The sequence below is a fragment of the Amblyraja radiata genome, chromosome 20 (assembly GCF_010909765.2).
Source record: "Amblyraja radiata isolate CabotCenter1 chromosome 20, sAmbRad1.1.pri, whole genome shotgun sequence".
In the NCBI taxonomy this organism is placed as follows: domain Eukaryota; kingdom Metazoa; phylum Chordata; class Chondrichthyes; order Rajiformes; family Rajidae; genus Amblyraja; species Amblyraja radiata.
In genome coordinates, this window is record NC_045975.1 from 44,551,004 (window position 1) to 44,572,123 (window position 21,120).

Consider the following 21,120-nt stretch of genomic DNA (forward strand, 5'->3'; position numbering starts at 1 on the left):
TGTCAGATATTGACCATCTCCAACAAGAGTCTAGCCACCAACTTTGACATATACCATCGCAAATCCACCACTCTGGCGTCCACCATGAACCAGAAATCCAATGAGCCCATCCACAAGGCACAGTTGCTGCAGTGCAGAACATAGCCTGGGTATCCTGGAGCAAACAATTTACCTGGAAAGTGCACATCAGGAGCATGTCTTCCCTGCACCATTAATGCACAGTGACGGTATCATGTACAATGTTTAATCCATTGCTGAAAAGTATCTAAATTCTGGAACTCCCTCCCAACAACGCTATGGGAGGACTCCTCCAAGGCAATTAGAGATGGACATGAATGGCCAGGTCCCGAAAAATTAGTATATTTTAAAAAATAAAAAAATTCCCAACTGTACTTTTCAATGGTCTGCATAAATGGTTATGCAAATCACAGAGCTCCCATTATTAATCACAGTCTTTTCCTTTTGTTACAATAACAGTAGGCAGAAGATGCCGGAATCCCCTGGGGACGTTTCCCTCGACAATAGGTTTTGGATACTGTTATGGCGGAGGACCGGTCAGAAGAGAGCAGCAGTAGTGGTCCGGCCTGCAGTGTCGGGCCTGGCTCTGAGGCACAGCTGGGAAGGGAAAAGTCAGAACCACAGTGATAGAAGACTAGGGGCATAGATAGGGGACCCTGTGGCAGCAAACAAGACTCCAGGATGGTGTGTTGCCTCTGTGGTGCCAGGGTCCAGGATGTCTCAGTGCAGTTGCAGAACATTCTCACCAGGAGGGGAAGCAGCTGGAAGTTGTGCAGGTTGGCACAAATGACATGGGGAGGAAAAGAAATGAGATCCTGTAAAGTGAACATAGGGAGTTAGGCAGAAGATTAAAATGCAGGACCCCAAGAATAGTAATCTCTGGATTACTTCCAGTGCCACGTACCAGTGAGAGTAGAAATGGGAAGATAGGGCAGACGAATGCATGGGCCAGGAGTTGGCGCAGGAGGCAGGGATTCACATTTTTAGACCATTGGGATCTCATCTCGAGCAGAGGTGATCTGGACAAGGTTGCATCTGACCTGGAGGGAAGCCAGTATCCTTGTAGGGAGGTTTACTCAGGAGCGTTTAAACTAGAGAGGCAAGCTGGGAAACAGTAGTAGGCCAGAAATTGGAAGGAGTGATGGGAAAGTAGAGGTTAGGACGCTGATGAGTTGAAGTGTGTTTATTTCAAATGCAAGGCATATTATGGAGATTATTACTAATGCATCCACTATTTCTGGAGCTACTTCTTCTCTAGCCATAGGCGAGGTCCTGGATGACTGGAGAGTAGCTTCCTTTATTTGTGAACGGAAGTAGAGAGAAACCAGGCAACTATAGGCTGGTGAGCCTCACGTCAGTGGTAGGGAAACTATTGGAGAGAATTCTTCGGGATAGGATTTACTCCCATTTGGAAGGGAATGGGTTAATCGGAGGCAAGAGAGTGTTTTATTGTCATATGCACCGGAACAGAACGATGAAATTCTTACTTGCAAAGCAGCACAACAGGTTTGTAAACACAGTGCTCAATAAATAAAATAATAAGTAATAATTGCCCAATATAGTGCAAAAAAAAGCCCACAGTCCCTCGTGCAATGCAGGCAGTTTGTAGCTTAGTTGGAGTTTGTAGCGGTGGTTGTTAGGAAGAAGCTGTTGCTGAACTTGGACATTAGTCTTCAGAATTCTATACCTTCTTCCCAATGGCAGGAATGAAATTAGTGCCTGGCCAGTGTGGTGTGAGCCCTTGACGATGCTGGCTGCCATTTTGAGACCATACCTCCTGTAGATCAATTCGATGGTGGGGAGGTCAGTACACGTGATCAACTGGGCATTGTCCACCATTTTTTTGTAATCTCCTTCATTCTTGGGCAATCAAGTTGTCGATGTTGTCAAGTTGTGATGGAATCAGTCAATATGCTCTACCATACACCCCTGGAAATTCAAGAGAGTATTCATTGACATACCAAATCTCCTCAATCTTAAGGAAGTAGAGGCATTGATGGACTGTCTTTATGATTGCATCAATGTGCTGGGTCCAGGATAGATCTTCAGAGATATGCACAGCCAGGAGCTTGAAGTTGTTGACACTGTCCACCACCGACCCATTGAAGAAGCCAAGTTTATGGATCCTTAGCCTTCCTCTTCTAAAGTCAACAATCAGTTCCTTGGTCTTACTGATGTTGAGAGCAAGGTTGCTGTTCTGGCACCATTTAATCGGACTCAATCTCCCTCCTATACTCAACAGTATCTGTATTTCGTCCAACAATAGTGGAATTGTCATCCAATATAAAGATGAAGTTGGAACTGTGTCTGGCCACACAGTCATAGGTATTGATCAGGAGGGTGAGCACACTGCCTTGTGGTGCCTCATATAAATGACTTGTAATTAAGGACAGTCAACAAGGGTTTATACACGGCAAGTCGTGTCTTGCTAACTTGATCCATTCTTTTTAGGAAGCTTGGAGGGGCATTAACACTATACATAGAAAATAGGTGCAGGAGTAGGCCATTCGGCCCTTCGAGCCTGCACCGCCATTCAATATGATCATGGCTGATCATCCAACTCACTATCCTGTACCTGCCTTCTCTCCATACCCCCTGATCCCTTTATCCACAAGGGCCACACCTAACGCCCTCTTAAATATAGCCAATGAACTGGCCTCAACTACTTTCTGTGGCAGAGAATTCCACAGACTCACCACTCTCTGTGGGAATTTTTTTTTTCTCATCTCGGTCCTAAAAGACTTCCCCCTTATCCTTAAACTGTGACCCAACATCGAGAACAATCTTCCTGCATCTAGCCTGTCCAACCTCTTAAGAATTTTGTAAGTTTCTATAAGATCCCCCCTCAATCTTCTAAATTCTAGCGAGTACAAGCCGTGTCTATCCAGTCTTTCTTCATATGAAAGTCCTGACATCCCAGGAATCAGTTTGGTGAACCTTCTCTGCACTCTATGGCAAGAATGTCTTTCCTCAGATTAGGAGACCAAAACTGTACGCAATACTCCAGGTGTGGTCTCACCAAGGCCCTGTACAACTGCTTACTGGTACACTGGAAGAGGGTGATATCCAGTTAATACGTACAAATGTATGGATTGAATCGGGTGTATCCTTCGGTCTAATTTTACCGATTCAAAGACCTTGGGTGTGTACTGTATACTTCACAACTGCTTTATAAAGATGTCAACCATGAAAATTCAGGGGATGAAAGGTGTCTATTAGAGGAAAAATGCCAAGAATGGAGAGGCCACTCCCTGAAAATATTAGTGATATACTGAAAAAATATTGGCACCAATCTAATACTTAAAAAAATAATAATTTTAAATTAATTTAATGTTTTTGAAGTTATCATGCTTTGAGGTTTGCAACATAGATTTATACCAACCGTAGGTTTTACTCTCCCACACAACCTTTATAACCTCTTCATAATTGTGTTTATTATCCCATGATCCAAGCTTGCATTGAATACCATTTATTGCAGCTACTCTTGATGTACAAGTTTGTCACAATCATTTTAATCATGATTTTAAGTCTACTCCATTCTTTAATAGCTCTATTTGGTTCTTATTTTACATGCATCTACATTATTAGATTACATTATGACACAGAAGGAACATGTAGGATTAAATGGTTTCAAGTTAACAAGTCTTTTTGTTTCCAGCATCTTCAGTCAAGAACTACAGAAAGCATATAATGCACTAAAGTAGTGATGCAGCTTTACTTTCCTGATCTCCAATGTTCTGCATTTCTAATCATTGTCTTGACGCCAAGGCACACAGTGAATAGAGGTTAGGAAGCTTCAGGAGAGTTATTCTTAGTTCACTGAGACACATTTCAACTCCCCTGTTTCAAAGCAGTATTGGAAGAAGCATAGGAATAAGTCACTCATCAAAGTATGTTACAGACTTTGCCTATGACTTTATCCATAGCATAAACAACAAAGGAAGAACTTAAATTTATGTAGCACAATTCAGAACCCAAGGATGTTCCAAACTGGCTTTGACAAATTAATCACAGAAACTTAGAACAAAGAAGCCAACTCTTCAACCATTGTGTTAGCACTTGTCATTAAAAGAGTTGCCACCCCAATACTATTTCCTAGCCCATAGACCACTGCCTTGTAGATCATGTTTTAGAGCATACTTCAGTGCAATGAGAGAATTCTGTCTCAACTACCCTTACAGATAGCAATCATCTGACCCAATCATACGCTGGATAAAACAAATTGAAAGTATAATCACTAATTCTAGGTTGACATGACACTCCATTATGAGATCAATATTGATATTTAACTTGCCTAACCCATTTAAACCTGGTGTTTTGGATCAACCGACGAGTTCCTTTATTTAGCCCCCCAAATTGATCTGTATACTCAAAATCAGAACACAATGCACACATGTTCTATTGCTAATGGTGATCATTTAAACCGGAGAATCCAATTTTTTATGTACTGGGTCAGTTTAAATTGGGTAGCACAAGTGAACACAAATGATCAGTGCTGAATATTACTGTTTCATGGCCATGTGTTTTAACAAATGAAACACAATAGGTATTTCCATCACAAAGTTACCCAAACATCATTCTGAATCTTGAAAATCTTTGGGACAAATAATAAAAAATCAAAATTTAAATTTTAACTCATGGAACTTGAAACACAGGCGTATATTAACAAATGAATTATTCCATAGATTGAAAATTGACGTCTTTATCTTTATTGCTGGAGTTTAAAAGTCCAGTAAAGTCCAAGTCAGTATAATCACAACTGCAATGGTCAATTCAAATGAAGACTCACACTGTCAAAATGATATCAAATGAACGTTAATTATAATTTTAATTGCTTAATTTTAATCATCTGTTTTCTTTAAATTAACCCTTTCATTCTCATTCTGATTTTACATAATTTGTTGGGACTCACATTATTGCTGAACTTGTTAGTTTTCTTCAAAGCAAATGGCCCGTCACCAGGAAAGCCGGCAATGATATTCTTCTTAACGCTCTGGAAAATTACAATTTAAATGATGCATTTATCAATGTTGCTTAGTTAAGCAACAACACTGCTGCAGGTGGTGAAACAAATCTCATGCCAAATTGAGTGCCAGATTTATTTTTGAAGAAAATTGTAAAGAAAGCACGAAAGCCATATGCAGATATGCTGCCAGATCTCATTGAGTACATCTCAGTATCTGTGCTTTGCTATGCATGTGCTAAAGTGCCAGATCTGTTGACACTGACATACAAAGCGTTCGTGATCTCATTTCAAAATGCTGCAAAATGTAGGACTATAATTTTATTTTGAAGTTGTAAAACCATTTCTAGTAAAATAAAGAAAATAATGAGAACAATAGACAATGCGACAAACAAACAAAACCAATTGCAGAAACAGCAACTAATGAGGACATAATCTAAGAGTATAAACTCCTTTGATCCAGCATGTCAGGGATTTTAGTTGACTGGCAACTTTTTCAGACCATTAGATTTTATTCCATTAATGCCCCATCACATATTTAAATCATATTTTCTTTAAGTGTTACAAAATGGAATAATACATTTTCCATTGAACCCCGAGTTTAAATGAAGCCTGGGAAAGAAAACCAGGCTGGTTTCAAGGTAATGCAGCCAACATTTTAAGAAGTTTACAGAGAGCACTGTAACTGGGGTTCTGAGAGAGGACATGCAACTGGGGCTCTGTGAGAGGATGGAACTTTGCAGTCTGATATAGATAAAATACAAAGAATCCAGGGGTAACCAGAAATACTTCCCCAACTTCCAGAGGGGGCGCCGTCCTGTGTGGTATGGCTGCCCAGCCTGCAGCTGTTCGTTTTTCACTCTTTTTTTTAATCTTTAGTGAGTTTTAGTGTTTTATTTTTGGAGCTCGTCTTTTTTATGTGGGGGGTGGGGGGGAGGAAGGGGAAACTACTTTTCAGGGTCCCTACCTGGTCGGAGAGGCAGCTTTTCTCTAGTCTCCACTTGGGCCCATCCTCGCGGCCTACCAGCGGACCTGGAGCGGCGTTTCCTGAGGGGACCGCCCTGTACCTCGGCTTCAGCGGCGGCGGCACAGCTCTGGAGCGCTATTGCGGAGCGGGCGATGCCTTGCCCGGGTCGCCGCGCTGGAGACCGCCGATGAAACATCGCGGAGCTGCGGGACTATGGAGCGGCCAGCTGCGGCGCTGAACATTTCATCGGGAGCCTGGAATCTCTCGCCGAGATCGCCAGTGGTGGAGCTCCATCCGGCACGGCCTTGTTGGCCGCGGTCTCCGGTAAGGGAAGCGGCCGTTCCAGGGTTCCCATGCCGCTGAGAGGATTCTCCCGACGCCAGAGCACCATCACCCGGCGAGTACGGTCTGGAACATCGGGCCGCCGTAAAGGCAACTGTAGAGGCCTCAATAGGCCCGACTATGGGTGGACATGGGATGGAGACTGGACATTGTGCCTTCCCTCATAATGGGAACCATTGTGGGAGGATGATTTTTGTGTTTAAATTTCTTTATTACTGTTATGTTTGTATTCTTTCTTTATGTGCTGCATTGGCAAGAAGCATTTCACTACACCTAGATGTATGTGACCAATAAAATAACCTTTGAACCTTTGAAATACAAGAGCAGCAGTAACATGCAGGTACTGCATGAGCTTTATTAGCAGCACTGGATATTCCTGTCAGTTCCTATCATGGTATGCTGCCTGGATCAGTACATAGTTGGTAGCATTACTGTGGTCCAAATTGGAAGAGATCTTCTATGAAGCAAAATAACTTAGCTGTTTACATTATTGCTTCCTCTGCTAAAAAAATGAGGTTGCACAGCTCTGGCCAGAAGAATGCACAAGTTTCTTCCCTGCTCAGTAAGCTGCCTAATATTTGGAAAATGATTCTTGTTATAATATACTATTTGCTAAATGCACATCCATGTCCTCATCATTGGTATCTCCACAAAGCAGTATTTTCTTCTTATCCAGAGTCACAACAAAATATCCAGAGCTTCCCAACTTTGAGCAATTCTCCAAACACGCTTCCAGATCATTACTATCAATATTGAACAGCAAGGCCCAAACACCAATCCCTGGAGAATACAGCTGACAACTGGCCGCCAGGTAGTCCCAGGGCCAGTGATAATTGGTTGCAGTTGCACAAAGTGACCTTCATTCAATGGCTTTCTTTGCTAGTTATTTTTCACATTACAACGTGAACAATTTGTGGAATCCAAGGTCAACAAAGAAACTATCTTGCTTAGAAGACATCTAAGAGTAAACAATGCATTGCTTTTTGAATATTGAAATTAACACATCCACGTAATAAGGTAAATGCACATATTTTCACAGGAAAGGGAATCAAAAATTAGAGGGCATAGATTTAAGACGAGAGAGGAAAGATATGAAAAGGTACCCGATGGGCAATTTTTCCCTACGCAATCTATGACCGACAGTGGGTGGTGGGGATATGGAACGAGCTACCGGAGAAACTAGTTGAAGCATGTACTTTGACATCATTTAAAATATATTTGAACATCTACATAGATGGAAAAAATTGCGAGGGATATGGGCCAAAAGCTGGTGAATGGGACTAGCTCAGATGGGCATCTTGATCGGCATGGACGTTGGGCTGAAAGGCCTATTTTGGTGCTACATGATTCAATGATTCCAAGACCAGCTATGAACAAGAATCACACATTCAAAAATTATTTTCCAAATCTATCCAGAACTATCCACCTGAGGGGCTGAATGAGAGCTCCTCCTTTGATATTTTTTCCATTTAATCTTTGCATGCAATTTTTACCTGCTTTGCTGGAGTGTAGGGCTGATTACTGCCAGCATCAATTTCTCTGGAACTATCAGAGACATAATTGCTGCTGGTAGGACTCTCTCCATCTTCTTGGCTAGTCCGTCTATTTTGGCAAACACTGCTTGGTAGAGAAATATTTGAATTTAATCCTTCTTCATCTCCATCCAGGTCATCTTTCCACTGCTTCATCATTTCAAGCACATTGGATGGTCTTTGTGTGGCTGTAGTATCACCCTAGAATTCAAGGATTATGTTTTGTGACTTTAGTATGGCAGTAAATTAAAACATGTCACTGTCCTTTCTCGCTAGTTGTGATTATGCTCTGACGATTATAACATTTAGCATTCTTGATTATACTTTGTGCTCAGGATAAAACACCAACTCCAATGAGAAGTAGCAAATGTTAATTTACTGACTTTGGAGATGAATTACAATTGTTTGCCTGAAGTGAGAGTAAATCATAAACAAAGTTCAATAGTTCTGTCATTGATGAATATGCCACAACCTTATTAAATGTAAACCTAAGGATAGATCCCATAAATTACCTTTTATTCCATAAAAACTTTCACCATTAATATTTTTGCATTTCCTAAGTGACATCCTGAAATAAGCATCTGTACTCGAATAAGCACCCAATACAATAGAAAAAGTAGGATCTTTCTCCTTGGATGAAAGAAAGATTCTAGTGACGTGTGAAATAAATGTAACAATTTAAATTATTTTGAAGTAATACATCTCACAATTCATGGGGAAAAATTATGCTTGTATTAAAAAACCTGTTGGGAATCAATTACTAGATGTGATGTTGGATGCAAAACCACCCCAGGCCAGCTGAAAAATGGACCTCTAGGTATTTGGAAAATGTATTTCAAACAGACTTCACACATCTTAGAAACACTAATCACTTCATTTTTTCTGTTGCGACCAGCCTTTATAAAAAATAAAAGAATATCCAATAATATCCAAAATAAAGACAAAACAAAATATCATTTATTTTATTTCCTTGGTTTGGAACAATAGGCAGTATTTACTACCCGTTAGAGATCGGCATAAGGAAATTAGGTGAATTAGGAGTCAAGTACACGTTATAGTCAGCATATAAATTATCAGATTTATCTAATTCAGCATTATGTCCTGTTATGTTAGATCCTAGATTCACAAATACCCCATTTACAGCCCACTACCATAACCAATAGGCTATGTACCCCACAAAAAAAAGTATGGTTTTAAGGATGGGATCAATACAATAAAAATAAGCAATGTACTGGATCAAACCTTACTTCATCAATCCAACATATGCATATTGACAAGTTCTGATTTCACATTATGAGCTAAATACCCCAAATCCACAGGGTCCTGGAAGCACAGGTTTGCACAAGAGCTTGAAGCTCTAAATGCAAATAAAGTTCAAATTTTCAAATTATGCTCAATGCTGTGTAAAGAAGATTACTGTAAAAGAATGAAAATTAAATAATTGAGCCGAATGATGGAGAATCGATCAAGAACAAAAATGTGTAGTTCATGTTAATGACAGAAAATATTGAAATAAAGAGCAGACAAAATAATTAAGGTGTTCAGATGCACGAATCATTAAGAATTAATCTTCAATTACAAAAATAGTGGCCAGATTATGGAATCCACTGTAATAAATGGCCCTGCATGCGAAAGCAGCTGAAATGTATGAATGCATTTGGAAAAGCTCTTCTGTATGTACAGGTGCACAACCTTTTATCCGGAGTTCCGGAAACCGAAAAGCTCCGAAAACCGGACATTTTTTCCAAGATGTCGTCTGCACACCAAAGCTCGCGTTTGGCGCCAAACTTGACCCGAAACGACCCATGGTCAACCCAGGTCTGTACTACTGTAACGGCTGCCTCCTCCCCGGAGAACGGGGAGACACTTAAACATCTGTAAATCATTGCTTAAATGTTAGTTTGGAGGGCTTTTATGTGAAGGGAGGGGGAGAGGGAGGGGGGGTGAAGGGGGAAACTTTAATTCTTAGTCCCCTACCTGGTTGGAGAGGCGGGGAGCGGGCAATGCCTTACCGGGTCGCCGTGCAGCTCCGGAGCGCTGTGGCCGCCGACTCCCAACATCGCGGAGCTGGGGCTGCGGGCGTCCGGCCGCGGGCGGCGCCGGTTGTAGCTCCGACCCCGGCAACTCTACCCCTGGCTGCGCGGCGCTCCAAATCCAGCGCGGCCCGCGGCCGGACGCCCGCAGCCCCAGCTCCGCGATGTTGTGTGTCGGCGGCCACAGCGCTCCGGAGCTTACCGCACGGCGACCCGGTAAGGCATTGCCCGCTCCCCGCCTCTCCGACCAGGTAGGGGACTAAGAATTAAAGTTTCCCCCTTCACCCCCCCCCACCACATAAAATCCCTCCAAACTAACTGACTAACATTTAAGCAATGATTCCACGGTCTCCGGGGAGGAGGCAGCCGCTCCAGACTTTTCAAGCCGCCCGCGCTACCTACCTAATCTACGCTAAAAATCTTCCATTCGGAAATCCGAAAAATTCCAAAATCCGAGAAGTGTCTGGTCCCAAGGCTTTCGGATAAAAGGTTGTGCACCTGTAGTAAGTGATCCCGCAGAATGTCTTTCATATCTAATAGAACATAGAACAATACAGATCATGAATTCTCTTCTCCCCTCTCCCATTGGGCAAAAAGTAGAGTGTGAAAAAGCACACCTTCAGAATTAGGGACAGTTTCTTCCCAACTGTTATCAAGCAACTGAATCATCCTGCCACAACTAGAGAGCAGTCCTTAACTTCTATCGACCTCAATGGTGGCTGTCGGACTATCTTTGTTTGGACTTTACTTCACTTTGCACAAAACATTATCTATACATCGTAAAGGGCCTTTCCCACTTAGGCGACTCTTTAGGGGACTGCCAGGGACTAGTTTTAATTGAAATTCACCCACGACACCTGGCGACAACCTATGACAACACCTACGACAACACCTACGACAGCAAAAATTGTCGCCAATATCACTGAAAATTTTTCAACATGTAGTCGTCCAAAAATGTCTTGATTGTAATCATGTATTGTCTTTCCACTGACTGGACAGCACGCAACAAAAGATTTTCACTGTGTACCTCGATACACATAACATTAAACTAAACTAAACTAAATAGGCCCTTCGGCCCACAATGTCCGTGCTGAACATGATGCCAAGTTAAACTAATCTCCTCTGCCTGAACGTGATCCAGATCCCTCCATTCCCCAAAATCGATAGAAATTCTGAAATGATCAGCCTGTGCTTTACCGTGACCCATGGGTTGTCAAGGAGCTCATTGGCTGTGATTCTATGGGCAGGATCCACTTTGAGGAGACGTGAGAGCACATCCTTTGCTGCAAGTAGAACAAGGAAAACTTAGTAAACCTGACGTTTCAGCAACATCGTTTACAAGAAATAGAAAAGCTGAACACTATTTATCCATGCAGTTTTGTAGAAAACATAAAAGGGTTTATTTGATGATGGAAACAAAGATATAAAGAACAGTACTTTAACATTTATTGTATGCAACATTCATTCTTTCCTGAAAAGGCAACTGTAAATTAAACTTAATTTCTTTAAATCAATAACAAACTAAACTGCACCCTCTCTATTTAAGGGGTTGGACAGGCTAGATGCAGGAAGATTGTTCCCGATTGTTCCCGATGTTGGGGAAGTTGGGGAAGTCCAGGACAACGGGTCACAGCTTAAGGATAAGGGGGAAATCCTTTAAAACCGAGATGTGAAAAACTTTTTTCACACACAGAGTGGTGAATCTCTGGAACTCTCTGCCACAGAGGGTAGTTGAGGCCAGTTCATTGGCTATATTTAAGAGGGAGTTAGATGTGGCCCTTGTGGCTAAGGGGATCAGAGGGTATGGAGAGAAGGCAGGTACGGGATACTGAGTTGGATGATCAGCCATGATCATATTGAATGGCGGTGCAGGCTCGAAGGGCCGAATGGCCTACTCCTGCACCTAATTTCTATGTTTCTATGTTTATAATAATCAAAATCGCACAGGCTGTGGTCAGCTGTTCCGTGAGGCCGTTGGCTGCCTCCAATGTGATTGGGGCCATCATTACTACCACTGCAAATTTGTTCTGTAGCTCAGTAATTTGCTCTATGAGTTGTCAACACAATTTAAGTATGAGCATCTTCTGCTGCTTCAGTGGCCTGCATATCTTTAAAACAAACTTTGCTAATGAACCACTCTGGTTGTTCAAGTTGTTCAAGAGCTAATAACCCGTGCCTGCCTTCTCCCCATATCCCTTGACTCCACTAGCCCCTAGAGCTCTATCTAACTATCTTAAATCCATCCAGTGACTTGGCCTCCACTGCCCTCTGTGGCAGGGAATTCCATAAATTCACAACTCTCTGGGTGAAAACGTTTTTTCTCACCTTAGTCTTAAATGACCTCCCCTTTATTCTAAGACTGTGGCCCCTGGTTCTGGACTCGCCCCACATTGCATCTAGCTTGTCGAGTCCTTTTATAATTTTATATGTTTCTATAAGGTCCCCCTCATCCTTCTAAATTCCAGTGAATACAAGCCTGCCTGCCTCAACTACTCCCTCTGGCAACGTGTTCCACACACCCACCACCGATGTATGTAAAAAAATCACCCCACAGGTTCACATTAAATCTTCCCCCCCTCACATTTAACCTATGCCCTCTGGTTCTTGATTCCCCAACTTACCCGATCTATTCCTCTCATGATTTTGTACACCTCTATAAGATCACCCCTCATCCTCCTGCGCTCCAAGGAATAAAGCCCTAGCCTGCTCAACCTCTCCCTATAGCTCAGTCCATCGAGTCTTGGCAAATCTTCATGAACCGTTTCAAGCTCGACAACACCTTTCCGATAACATGGTGACCAAAACTGAATACAATACTCTAAATGTGGCCTCACCAACTTATATAACTGCAACATCACCTCCCAACTTCTATATTCAATACTCTGACTGATGAAGGCAAATGTGCCAAAAGCCTTCTTGACCACCCTATCCGCCTGTGACGCCACTTTCAATGAACTATGCACCTGTACTCCTAGATCCCTCTGCTCCAGAACACTCCCCAAAGCCCGACCATTCACTGTGTATTCTCTGTCCACATTAGTCTTCCCAAAAAGCAACACCTTACATTTCTTTTCAATAAATTCCATCAACCATTCCTCAGCCCACCTGCCGAACCGATCAGGATCCTGTAATCTTTGATACCCTTCTTCACCATCTACAATACCACCCACTTTGGTGTCGTCTGGAAACTTGCTAATCATGCCATGCATGTTCTCATCTAAATCATTGATATAGATGACAAACAGCAATGGGCCCAGTAGTGAGCCCAGCAGTGAACCCTGAGTCACACTAGTCAGAGGCCTCCTATCTGAAACCCCCCCCCACCACCCTCTGCTTCCTTCCATGAAACCAATCTCCTATCCATTCAGCTATCTCTCCTTGGATCCTATGCAATTTAACCTTCCAGAGCAGCTTACCATGCTGAACTTTGTCAAATGCCGTGCTGAAATCCATATGTACAACGTCTACATCTCTGCCCTCAGCCTTTTTGGTCACATGTTCAAAACAATCAGGTTCGTGAGGCATGACCTCCCACGTACAAAACCATGCTGACTATCTCTAATCAGTCATTATCCATCTAAATACATGTATATCTTATCCCTCAAATGCTTACAGAGATAGGTTGAATAAGTTAGGTCTTTATTCTCTGGAGCGCAGAAGGTTAAGGGGGGACTTGATAGAGGTCTTTAAAATGATGAAAGGGATAGACGGAGTTGACGTGATCAAGCTTTTCCCTTTGAGAATAGGGAAGATTCAAACAAGAGGACATGACTTCAGAATTAAGGGACAGAAGTTTAGGGGTAACATGAGGGGGAACTTCTTTACTCAGAGAGTGGTAGCGGTGTGGAATGAGCTTCCAGTGGAAGTGGTGGCGGCAGGTTCGTTGGTATCATTTAAAAATAAATTGGATAGGCATATGGATGAGAAGGGAATGGAGGGTTATGGTATGAGTGCAGGCAGGTGGGACTAAGGGAAAAAAGTTGTTCGGCACGGACTTGTAGGGCCGAGATGGCCTGTTTCCGTGCTGTAATTGTTATATGGTTATATGGTTATATGTCAGGCTCACTGGCCTGTAATTCCCTAGCTTTTCCCTGTAGCCTTTCTGGAATGGATGCACAACATTTGCCAAGCTCCAGTTTTCTTGCATCTCATCTGAATTTAATGACGACTAGTAAATCTCAGCTAGGGCTCATGCAATCTCTTCTCGAGCTTCCCATAGGATATGTCTGATCAGTCATGGATATGTGTCAGGACCTTCAGCACCTCCTTAATCGAAATACTAACTGTCATCTTCCAGAGCTATCTCCTGTCCTCTTTTTGCCCTCATGATTTCCTTTTTTAGCTTGCTCCTCAGTTCCCAAATCTCTTCCAGGGATACACTTGATCGCATCTGTTTATACCTGCCCCATGCCTCCTTCTTACTCATCACTAGAGCCTCAATTTCCCTCGTCACGTCCACCTGCCTTGTCATGAACTCTAACAGGAACATGCATGTTGTGGGCTCGTCAGCACGCTGTTAAAAACATCCCACTTTCCTGACTTCTCTTTTCCTTCATACAACCAATTCCAATCAACTTGAGCGAGTTCCTGTCTTATACCTTCAAAGTTGGCCTTGACCCGATTTGGAAATTTAACTCGTGGGCATACCCTGCCTTTATCCATAACTACCTTAAACCTAATAGAACAGTGGTCGCTGGTCCCAAAAGGCTCATTCATGAACACTTCATTCACTTGCCTCTCCCAATTTCCCAAGACTAGATCAAGCGTGGCCCTCTTCCTTATGGGGCTCTCTACATATTGCCAGAGGAAACTCTCCTGAATACATTTGACAAATTCCACCCCATCTAAACCCTTCGCACAATGACATTCCACATGCTTTCAATCTCCACAAGGCCAACATTGACTTTGCTCTAAATAGAAGCCCAAAAATTATACAATGTTTTTTACTTACCACCATCACTAATCTTTTGTAGAACTGAGCTGTCTAGGTGAAGCTCCCCTCTGTTTATCAATTCAGCAAGCTTCTCTTCTGAGTTTGCCACAAATGGTGGTGCTCCGGAGAGCCTGCATGGAAAGAATGCAATTATATTTTCCATTATTTGCTTATCTAAGCCACAATGATCTGGATTCAGAAGGCTTCATAACCCAAGAAATGTAGCTCTTATGCATACCTTCCTGACACAGATATGATGAGTAAGTAATTGAGGATTCATTTTGAATTCAAGGCACTATACAGTCCAGTTCAGTAATGTGATGCTTTATATGACAATAGGACAAAGTAAATCTCAATCTTTCTCGCATCAAATTATTTTGAAGTCAAAATATTTGGAAAATAATACCATTCAATTTTAATTTTGGAACAATCAGCAGCAAAATGCTGTTGACTTTTATATTTTGTTCTTTGGTGCTTTAACAATGTAACCTTTTATTTTCATTATACTCTATGGCTTTTGATTCTGAACTGAGATACAAGCAATGCACTCCATAGGTGCAAACATTTTCAACAGGCCATGTTTACCTTTGAAGAAGTTCACATGGCAAATATATCATCATCATCTTTATAGCCTTAACAATCAATAAAACTACAGTGTGTACATTATGACAAGGGGAAAAGTTACCAGTGTATCACTGTAAACTGAGAACGGTATCTGAGAGTCACTATTGATGGACACTCTACAGTGTGCGATACAACCTTTCGTGCAGAACTTCATGATGCTGTGCCGAGTACATTTTCATTAGTGCCATAATGACGGGAAGCTTGGAGGGAAGTTTACAGAGTATTTTGTTGAGGAGAAAGGTAAACATTTTAGGAAAGATTGTGGATGATGCTGGATGTTTTGTTGCGTTTACATCAAAAGTGCCTAAATCACCCATTTATTCCCCACGTTCAGAATAAACCAATGTGGAGATGTACATTCTTAAACATTTCACGTATGCATGCCCTTCATTCAATTTACTTCACAATCCTTGTTGCATATTTCCAACACGTTAGCCATCATTCACTGGTCACTATTTATTGCTGATTGGCTCAAAATGTAAACAGCATATATCACACCTCAAAATACAGAAAATGGTTTCAAGAAAACTGCCAATTAGATTGTATCTACGTGTTATAAAAACAAAGAGTCTTGAAAAGGAGAAGAATAGAAAAAATAATCTTGGAATCAGTCAAAAGTCTTCCTAGTAGAATTTTCTCCTTTTGTAGCTGAATATTCTACTGCACAAAATATGTTAAACGATTTAAAAAACATCAAATTCCAGAATGTAAAGGACTTCATATTCATCAGAATGTGGTTTTGAAAATAATTTCATTACATACATTAACCTGGAAATTGTACAATGATGGAAATGCTTGCTGAGGCATGAAGAACTTGTGCCAATTCTATCTGAACAGAAACAGAAATACTCAGTAGATTGAACAGCATCTGAAGAAAGAGAAACAAATTTAATCTTTTATGCTGAAGACGGCTTCTCTTCCCACATATACTGCTTGACCTTTGAGACATTCCAGCATTTTCTGTTTTTGTTTGTTTTCCAGCATCTGGCCTGCTGCAGTTCTATATTAATGACCTCGACAAGAATGTACAAGGCACGATTAGCAAGTTTGTGGATGACACCAAAATAGATTATGAGTTATGACGATGGTTACCAAGAGTTACAATGGGATCATGATCAGGTGGGCAAGTGGGCTGGGGAATGGTAAAAATGGAGTTTAATCCAGAATAAATGTGAGGCATTTTGGGAAGTCAAACCAGGGCAGAACTGAATATACAAGTTGGGATGTTATATTAAAGATCGTGTCTTATGAAAATGATTGTTCTGTGAAGAAGTAATCAAAAACGTTGATGAGGGCAAAGCTGTAGATGTTGTCTATATGGACCAACAAGGCATTTGATAAGGTTCAACACGGTAGGCTGCTCTGGAAGGTTAGATTGCATGGGATCCAGGGAGAGCTAGTCGACGGGATAAAGAATTGGCTTCATGATGGGTTGACTTTTGAACTGGAGGCCTTTAACTAGTGGTCGCAACAAAGTGCCTGAACAAAGTCCTATAGAGCTGCATCATGACTCCCTAACTCTTACATTCAATGTCCTTAGCAAAGAAGCCAAACATACCATACACCTTCTTAATCAGCCTATCTACTTGTTTTGCCATCTTCAGCGAGCAATGGACTTGGACTCTAAGATCCCTCTAAACTTCAGTGCTGTTAAGGATTGCATTGAGGATTAAGGAATTGCTAATTAACATTGTATGTACATATTAATTGAATATATATATATATATCTATATTACTAAAACTCTGTTCTTGACCGGTTTTGGCTTTCTGTGCTGCGGTTTCCGAGAGTACGCCGCCACCTACGGCCGTCATTTTTGGCCACCTCGCTCAGAGCCCCACTCCGCCGCATGTGTGCCGAGGATTTTTCCCGTCGATGAAAATTGACAGAGATATTAATGTTTTTACACCATTCCCCATTCTCTCTGCTGCCCCCGCTGGAGGGAGGGGGAGGGACTATAAAACCAGGAAGTGGTGTGCCTCAATCAGTCTCTGCAAGTGGTGTGCCTCAATCAGTCTCTGCAAGTGGTGTGCCTCAATCAGAGCTCTGAATGACACTGACAAATGTCTACAGCACTGTGAGTATCCTTAATTTGGTTTGAAAATGAAAATATGGTTAGAGGTAAAAAAGCACTGCCTGCAAATGGTTGTTTGGGTTTGGGTTGAAGTAAAAAGGCACTCTCTCTCCCACCCCCCACCCCCCTCCCTCTCCTCTCCCCCCTCCCTATCCTCTCCCCCCCTCCCTCTCCTCTCCCCCCCTCACTCTCCTCTCCCCCCCTCTCTCTCCTCCCCCCTCCCTCTCGTCTCCTCCCTCTCCTCTCCACCCTCTCCTCTCCACCCTCCTTCTCCTCTCCCCCCATCCCTTCTCCCTCTCCTCCCCCCTCCCTCTCCTCCCCCCCTCCCTCTCCTCTCCCCCCTCCCTCTCCTCTCCCCCCTCCCTCTCCTCTCCCCCCCTCTCTCCTCTCCCCCCCTCTCTCCTCTCCCCCCCTCTCTCCTCTCCCCCCCTCTCCTCTCCCCCCCTCTCCTCTCCCCCCCTCTCCTCTTCCCCCTCTCCTCTCCCCCCCTCTCCTCTCCCCCTCTCCTCTCCTCTCTCTCCTCTCCCCCCCTCTCCTCCCCCCCCTCTCCCCTCTCCTCTACCCCCCCTCTCCTCCCCCCTCCCTCTCCTCTCCTCCCCCTCCTCTCCCCCCCTCCTCTCCCCTATCCTCCTCTCCTCTCCTCCCCCCCTCTCCCCCCCCCTCTCTACCCCCCCCCCCCCTCTCTCCCCACCCTCTCTCCCCTCTCCCCCCCCCCTCTCCCCTCTCTCTCCATTTACGTGAGTGTGGGAGGGGGGGGGGTAGTTAGTGTGTGACGCTGCATGCCGCCTCCCCCCCCACAACCGCACGTTGGGGGAACAGACCCATCGGGTCTGCACTTGGTCTAGTATATATATAATAAAATATTATATTATTTTATACATATATATTTATACACATTATTAATACTATATAAAACTCATTAATCCCATGTAAAGTTTATATTCATTTTCTTACAATGTATACATAATGACTCCTATGCTCCACGTGTCGCATTGTTGAGTGTACTGGTGTGCACTGAGAACTTCCGGAGCTGTAAAGAAAAACAAAATTAAATGGTTAGTTAGGCAGGGATGGTTAAAGATTTAATGAATGCAGGATAATTGAGCAAGGAACAAAGCAAGGAAACTAAGGCCAAGTGCTGGTTGAAGCAGAAGTTGTCTTTGATAATTGGGAAACAAAGTCAACCATGGAAACTGCACTAATCCAGCTCGTATCTCACAGTCTCTCGAAGTAATCATTCAGAAATGTTATTTAAATCATTTTCTACTTAGGTCATATGTTTTTATTTCACTCATTGCATATCCAATTAACCTTTTCCCATTCTCGACTATTTGTGCTGCATGAAAATTTTGAAAGCCTCCAATTTGTTTTAGCATCCAGAATAGTAAGATTGAAGGAGAACTTACCAGTTTGAAGTTTGATCTTTATTTTATGAGGAGTTACGATAAGGGACTACGTGAAGAACCCCGTACAGCCGCACGTGCATCAATCTTCAAAGCAGCGGTGTGAAATCACAGATAATAGTGTCTGAAGTATAATAGTAAGATGAAGGAAGACTAGAACTACCAGATGACCTTTATGAGCGTTGGGAGCGGAGGGCACATAATCCCTCATCGTAACTCCTCATAAAATAAAGATCAAACTTCAAACTGGTAAGTTCTCGTTTAATCTCACTATTTTACTTCGGAGTCACGTGAGTGACTACGTGAAGATTTCAAAGCTCTGTGATATCATGCCGTGAGAAACAAGTCTACACAACCACAACTGCCCCATTGACAAATGAGGGAAAACATTCATAATGCATAGTCATGACATAGATTTAAACATGCAGATGCTGTTAAATAAAGTAATAACAATAGTCACATCTCTCATCCGGATGGAACCTATAACAGAACGTAAAATATAGTTGATAAATACCCCTGGTCTGGCAACGGGTTATTATAAAATGTTTGAAAATGTGTTCGTTTGACCATGCTACAGCCGTTACGATGTGGTCCAGCGGAACATAATTAACCCTTGCTGCTGCTGTTATAGCAGCCCTGGTGGAGTGAGAACCGGATCAGTATCTACTTCTGCATAACTCAACTCCGTTTTAACACCTGGCAAGATCTGAACAGATACATTCTTATAACGTTTTTTGTAACTAACAACCATAGCTAGCTCAGAGTCTTGAAGGCTCTTGGTGACCTTGACGTATTGCTGTATATGTGTGCCCTCACATAATGAAAGGTCCCTGGGTATGCCTTGACCTATTTTGAGACCTGACACCCCTGCTTAAATAAATTATAACATAAAATACTATACATATATTTGCAGATGTAATCATTCTCTCCTGTCACTATTATGTAGCGAGTGCCTTGTTGCGCTAAACCAGCGCCAGGAGGATAACTACCTAATGAGATCCGGCCAAAGCTAAGAATGTAGCTGGAACCCCCTGGTGAAATAGTGTTAACACAATGTCAACCTCCCATACTGCATTGTACTTGTCCTGGGAAAACTTGTGTTAAATATATCCTTTACTAACTCGATTTCCGGGGTGAACCCAACAAAGTGGATCTCGTTTGCTGCAGTAAATCTGATGGAAAGCACCTTGGCACAGTTAATGACCCTATAACTCAATATTGTCAAAGACCATTTAAAATGAACAATAGCTCAGAATCTGTACCATTTTAAATGCAACATGAGCATTAAACAAACGCTTCCCATCTCCTGAAGAAGCAAAGTACTGCTTTTTGGTACTATCCCAGCACTGTGAATACATACAAGAATAGGTGTGACAACCCAAGCCGTAGGCAGTCTATTGAGAATCTGTAGAACATAAATTGATTTTATCATGCAACAGCTGATTTCCCGAGCCACAGGCTGAACCAGCAAGTTATGTTTAAAATAACCATATAATCAATCAATCAATCAATATTTATTACATGTCATTTGAACCTCAGTGAGGCTCAAACGAAACTCCGTTTCCACAGCCATACAAACAAAGACAATTTCCTACAGACATACAAACAATTCAATTTACAAAAACATCCATCACAGTGAACCCACTGTGATGGTAGGCAAAGTCTTTTCTCTCCCCTGTTCTCCATTTCTCTCCCGATGTCGAAGCCCCAGGCGGGCGATGGTGAGTCCCACGGCCATTTTAGGCCGCGCCGGGCGATGTACGGCCCGCTCCCGGTCTAAATGTCACAAAGTTGGAGCCCCCGGCGGGCGCTGGAATGTCCCACGGCCATGAAGCCGCGCCGTGCGATGTACGGCCCCGCTCCGGGTCGTTCCAACCCCGCGACACGGGCTAGAGAAGTCGCGTTGCGGGAGCTCCGGAAAGTGGTCTCTCCACCCGGACCCGCGAGCTCCCGGTGTCCCAGTCCACCGGACCTGCGGCTGCAGCTGGAGCCTCCGAGCTACGTGGTCGGGCCGCAGTAGCGAGCCACCACCGCTCCCCACGCTCCGATGCCGGCCAGCCCCACGATGGTAAGTCCGCAGCTCCGCAGGCTCCGTGACTGGAGCCCCCAGGTCGTTCAGGCTGGAGGCCGCTCCACGGTGCTAGGCCCCAACAACAACGGAGACCCGACAGGGAAAAGATCGGGTCTCCCGTACAAGGAAGACATTTTAAAAAGTTTCCCCCTTCCCCCCCCC

General features: G+C 43.0%; 1 protein-coding gene across 4 annotated transcripts in view; it reads right to left on the minus strand.

Annotated features, from left to right (window-relative positions):
- Window positions 1-21,120, minus strand: part of stk33 (serine/threonine kinase 33) — a 153,980-nt gene that overhangs the window by 21,301 nt on the left and 111,559 nt on the right. For 3 of the 4 annotated variants that reach the window (XM_033038516.1, XM_033038518.1, XM_033038517.1), the window contains exons 9-13: window positions 18,439-18,514; window positions 14,807-14,919; window positions 11,053-11,138; window positions 7,784-8,023; window positions 4,931-5,011 (exon numbers count right to left, since the gene is read on the minus strand). In XM_033038516.1, the coding sequence (XP_032894407.1) occupies window positions 4,931-5,011; window positions 7,784-8,023; window positions 11,053-11,138; window positions 14,807-14,919; window positions 18,439-18,514 (596 nt within the window). Of the gene's footprint in view, window positions 1-3,620; window positions 3,859-4,930; window positions 5,012-7,783; window positions 8,024-11,052; window positions 11,139-14,806; window positions 14,920-18,438; window positions 18,515-21,120 lie in introns of those variants that run through there. The other variant, XM_033038519.1, reaches the window with a different exon arrangement.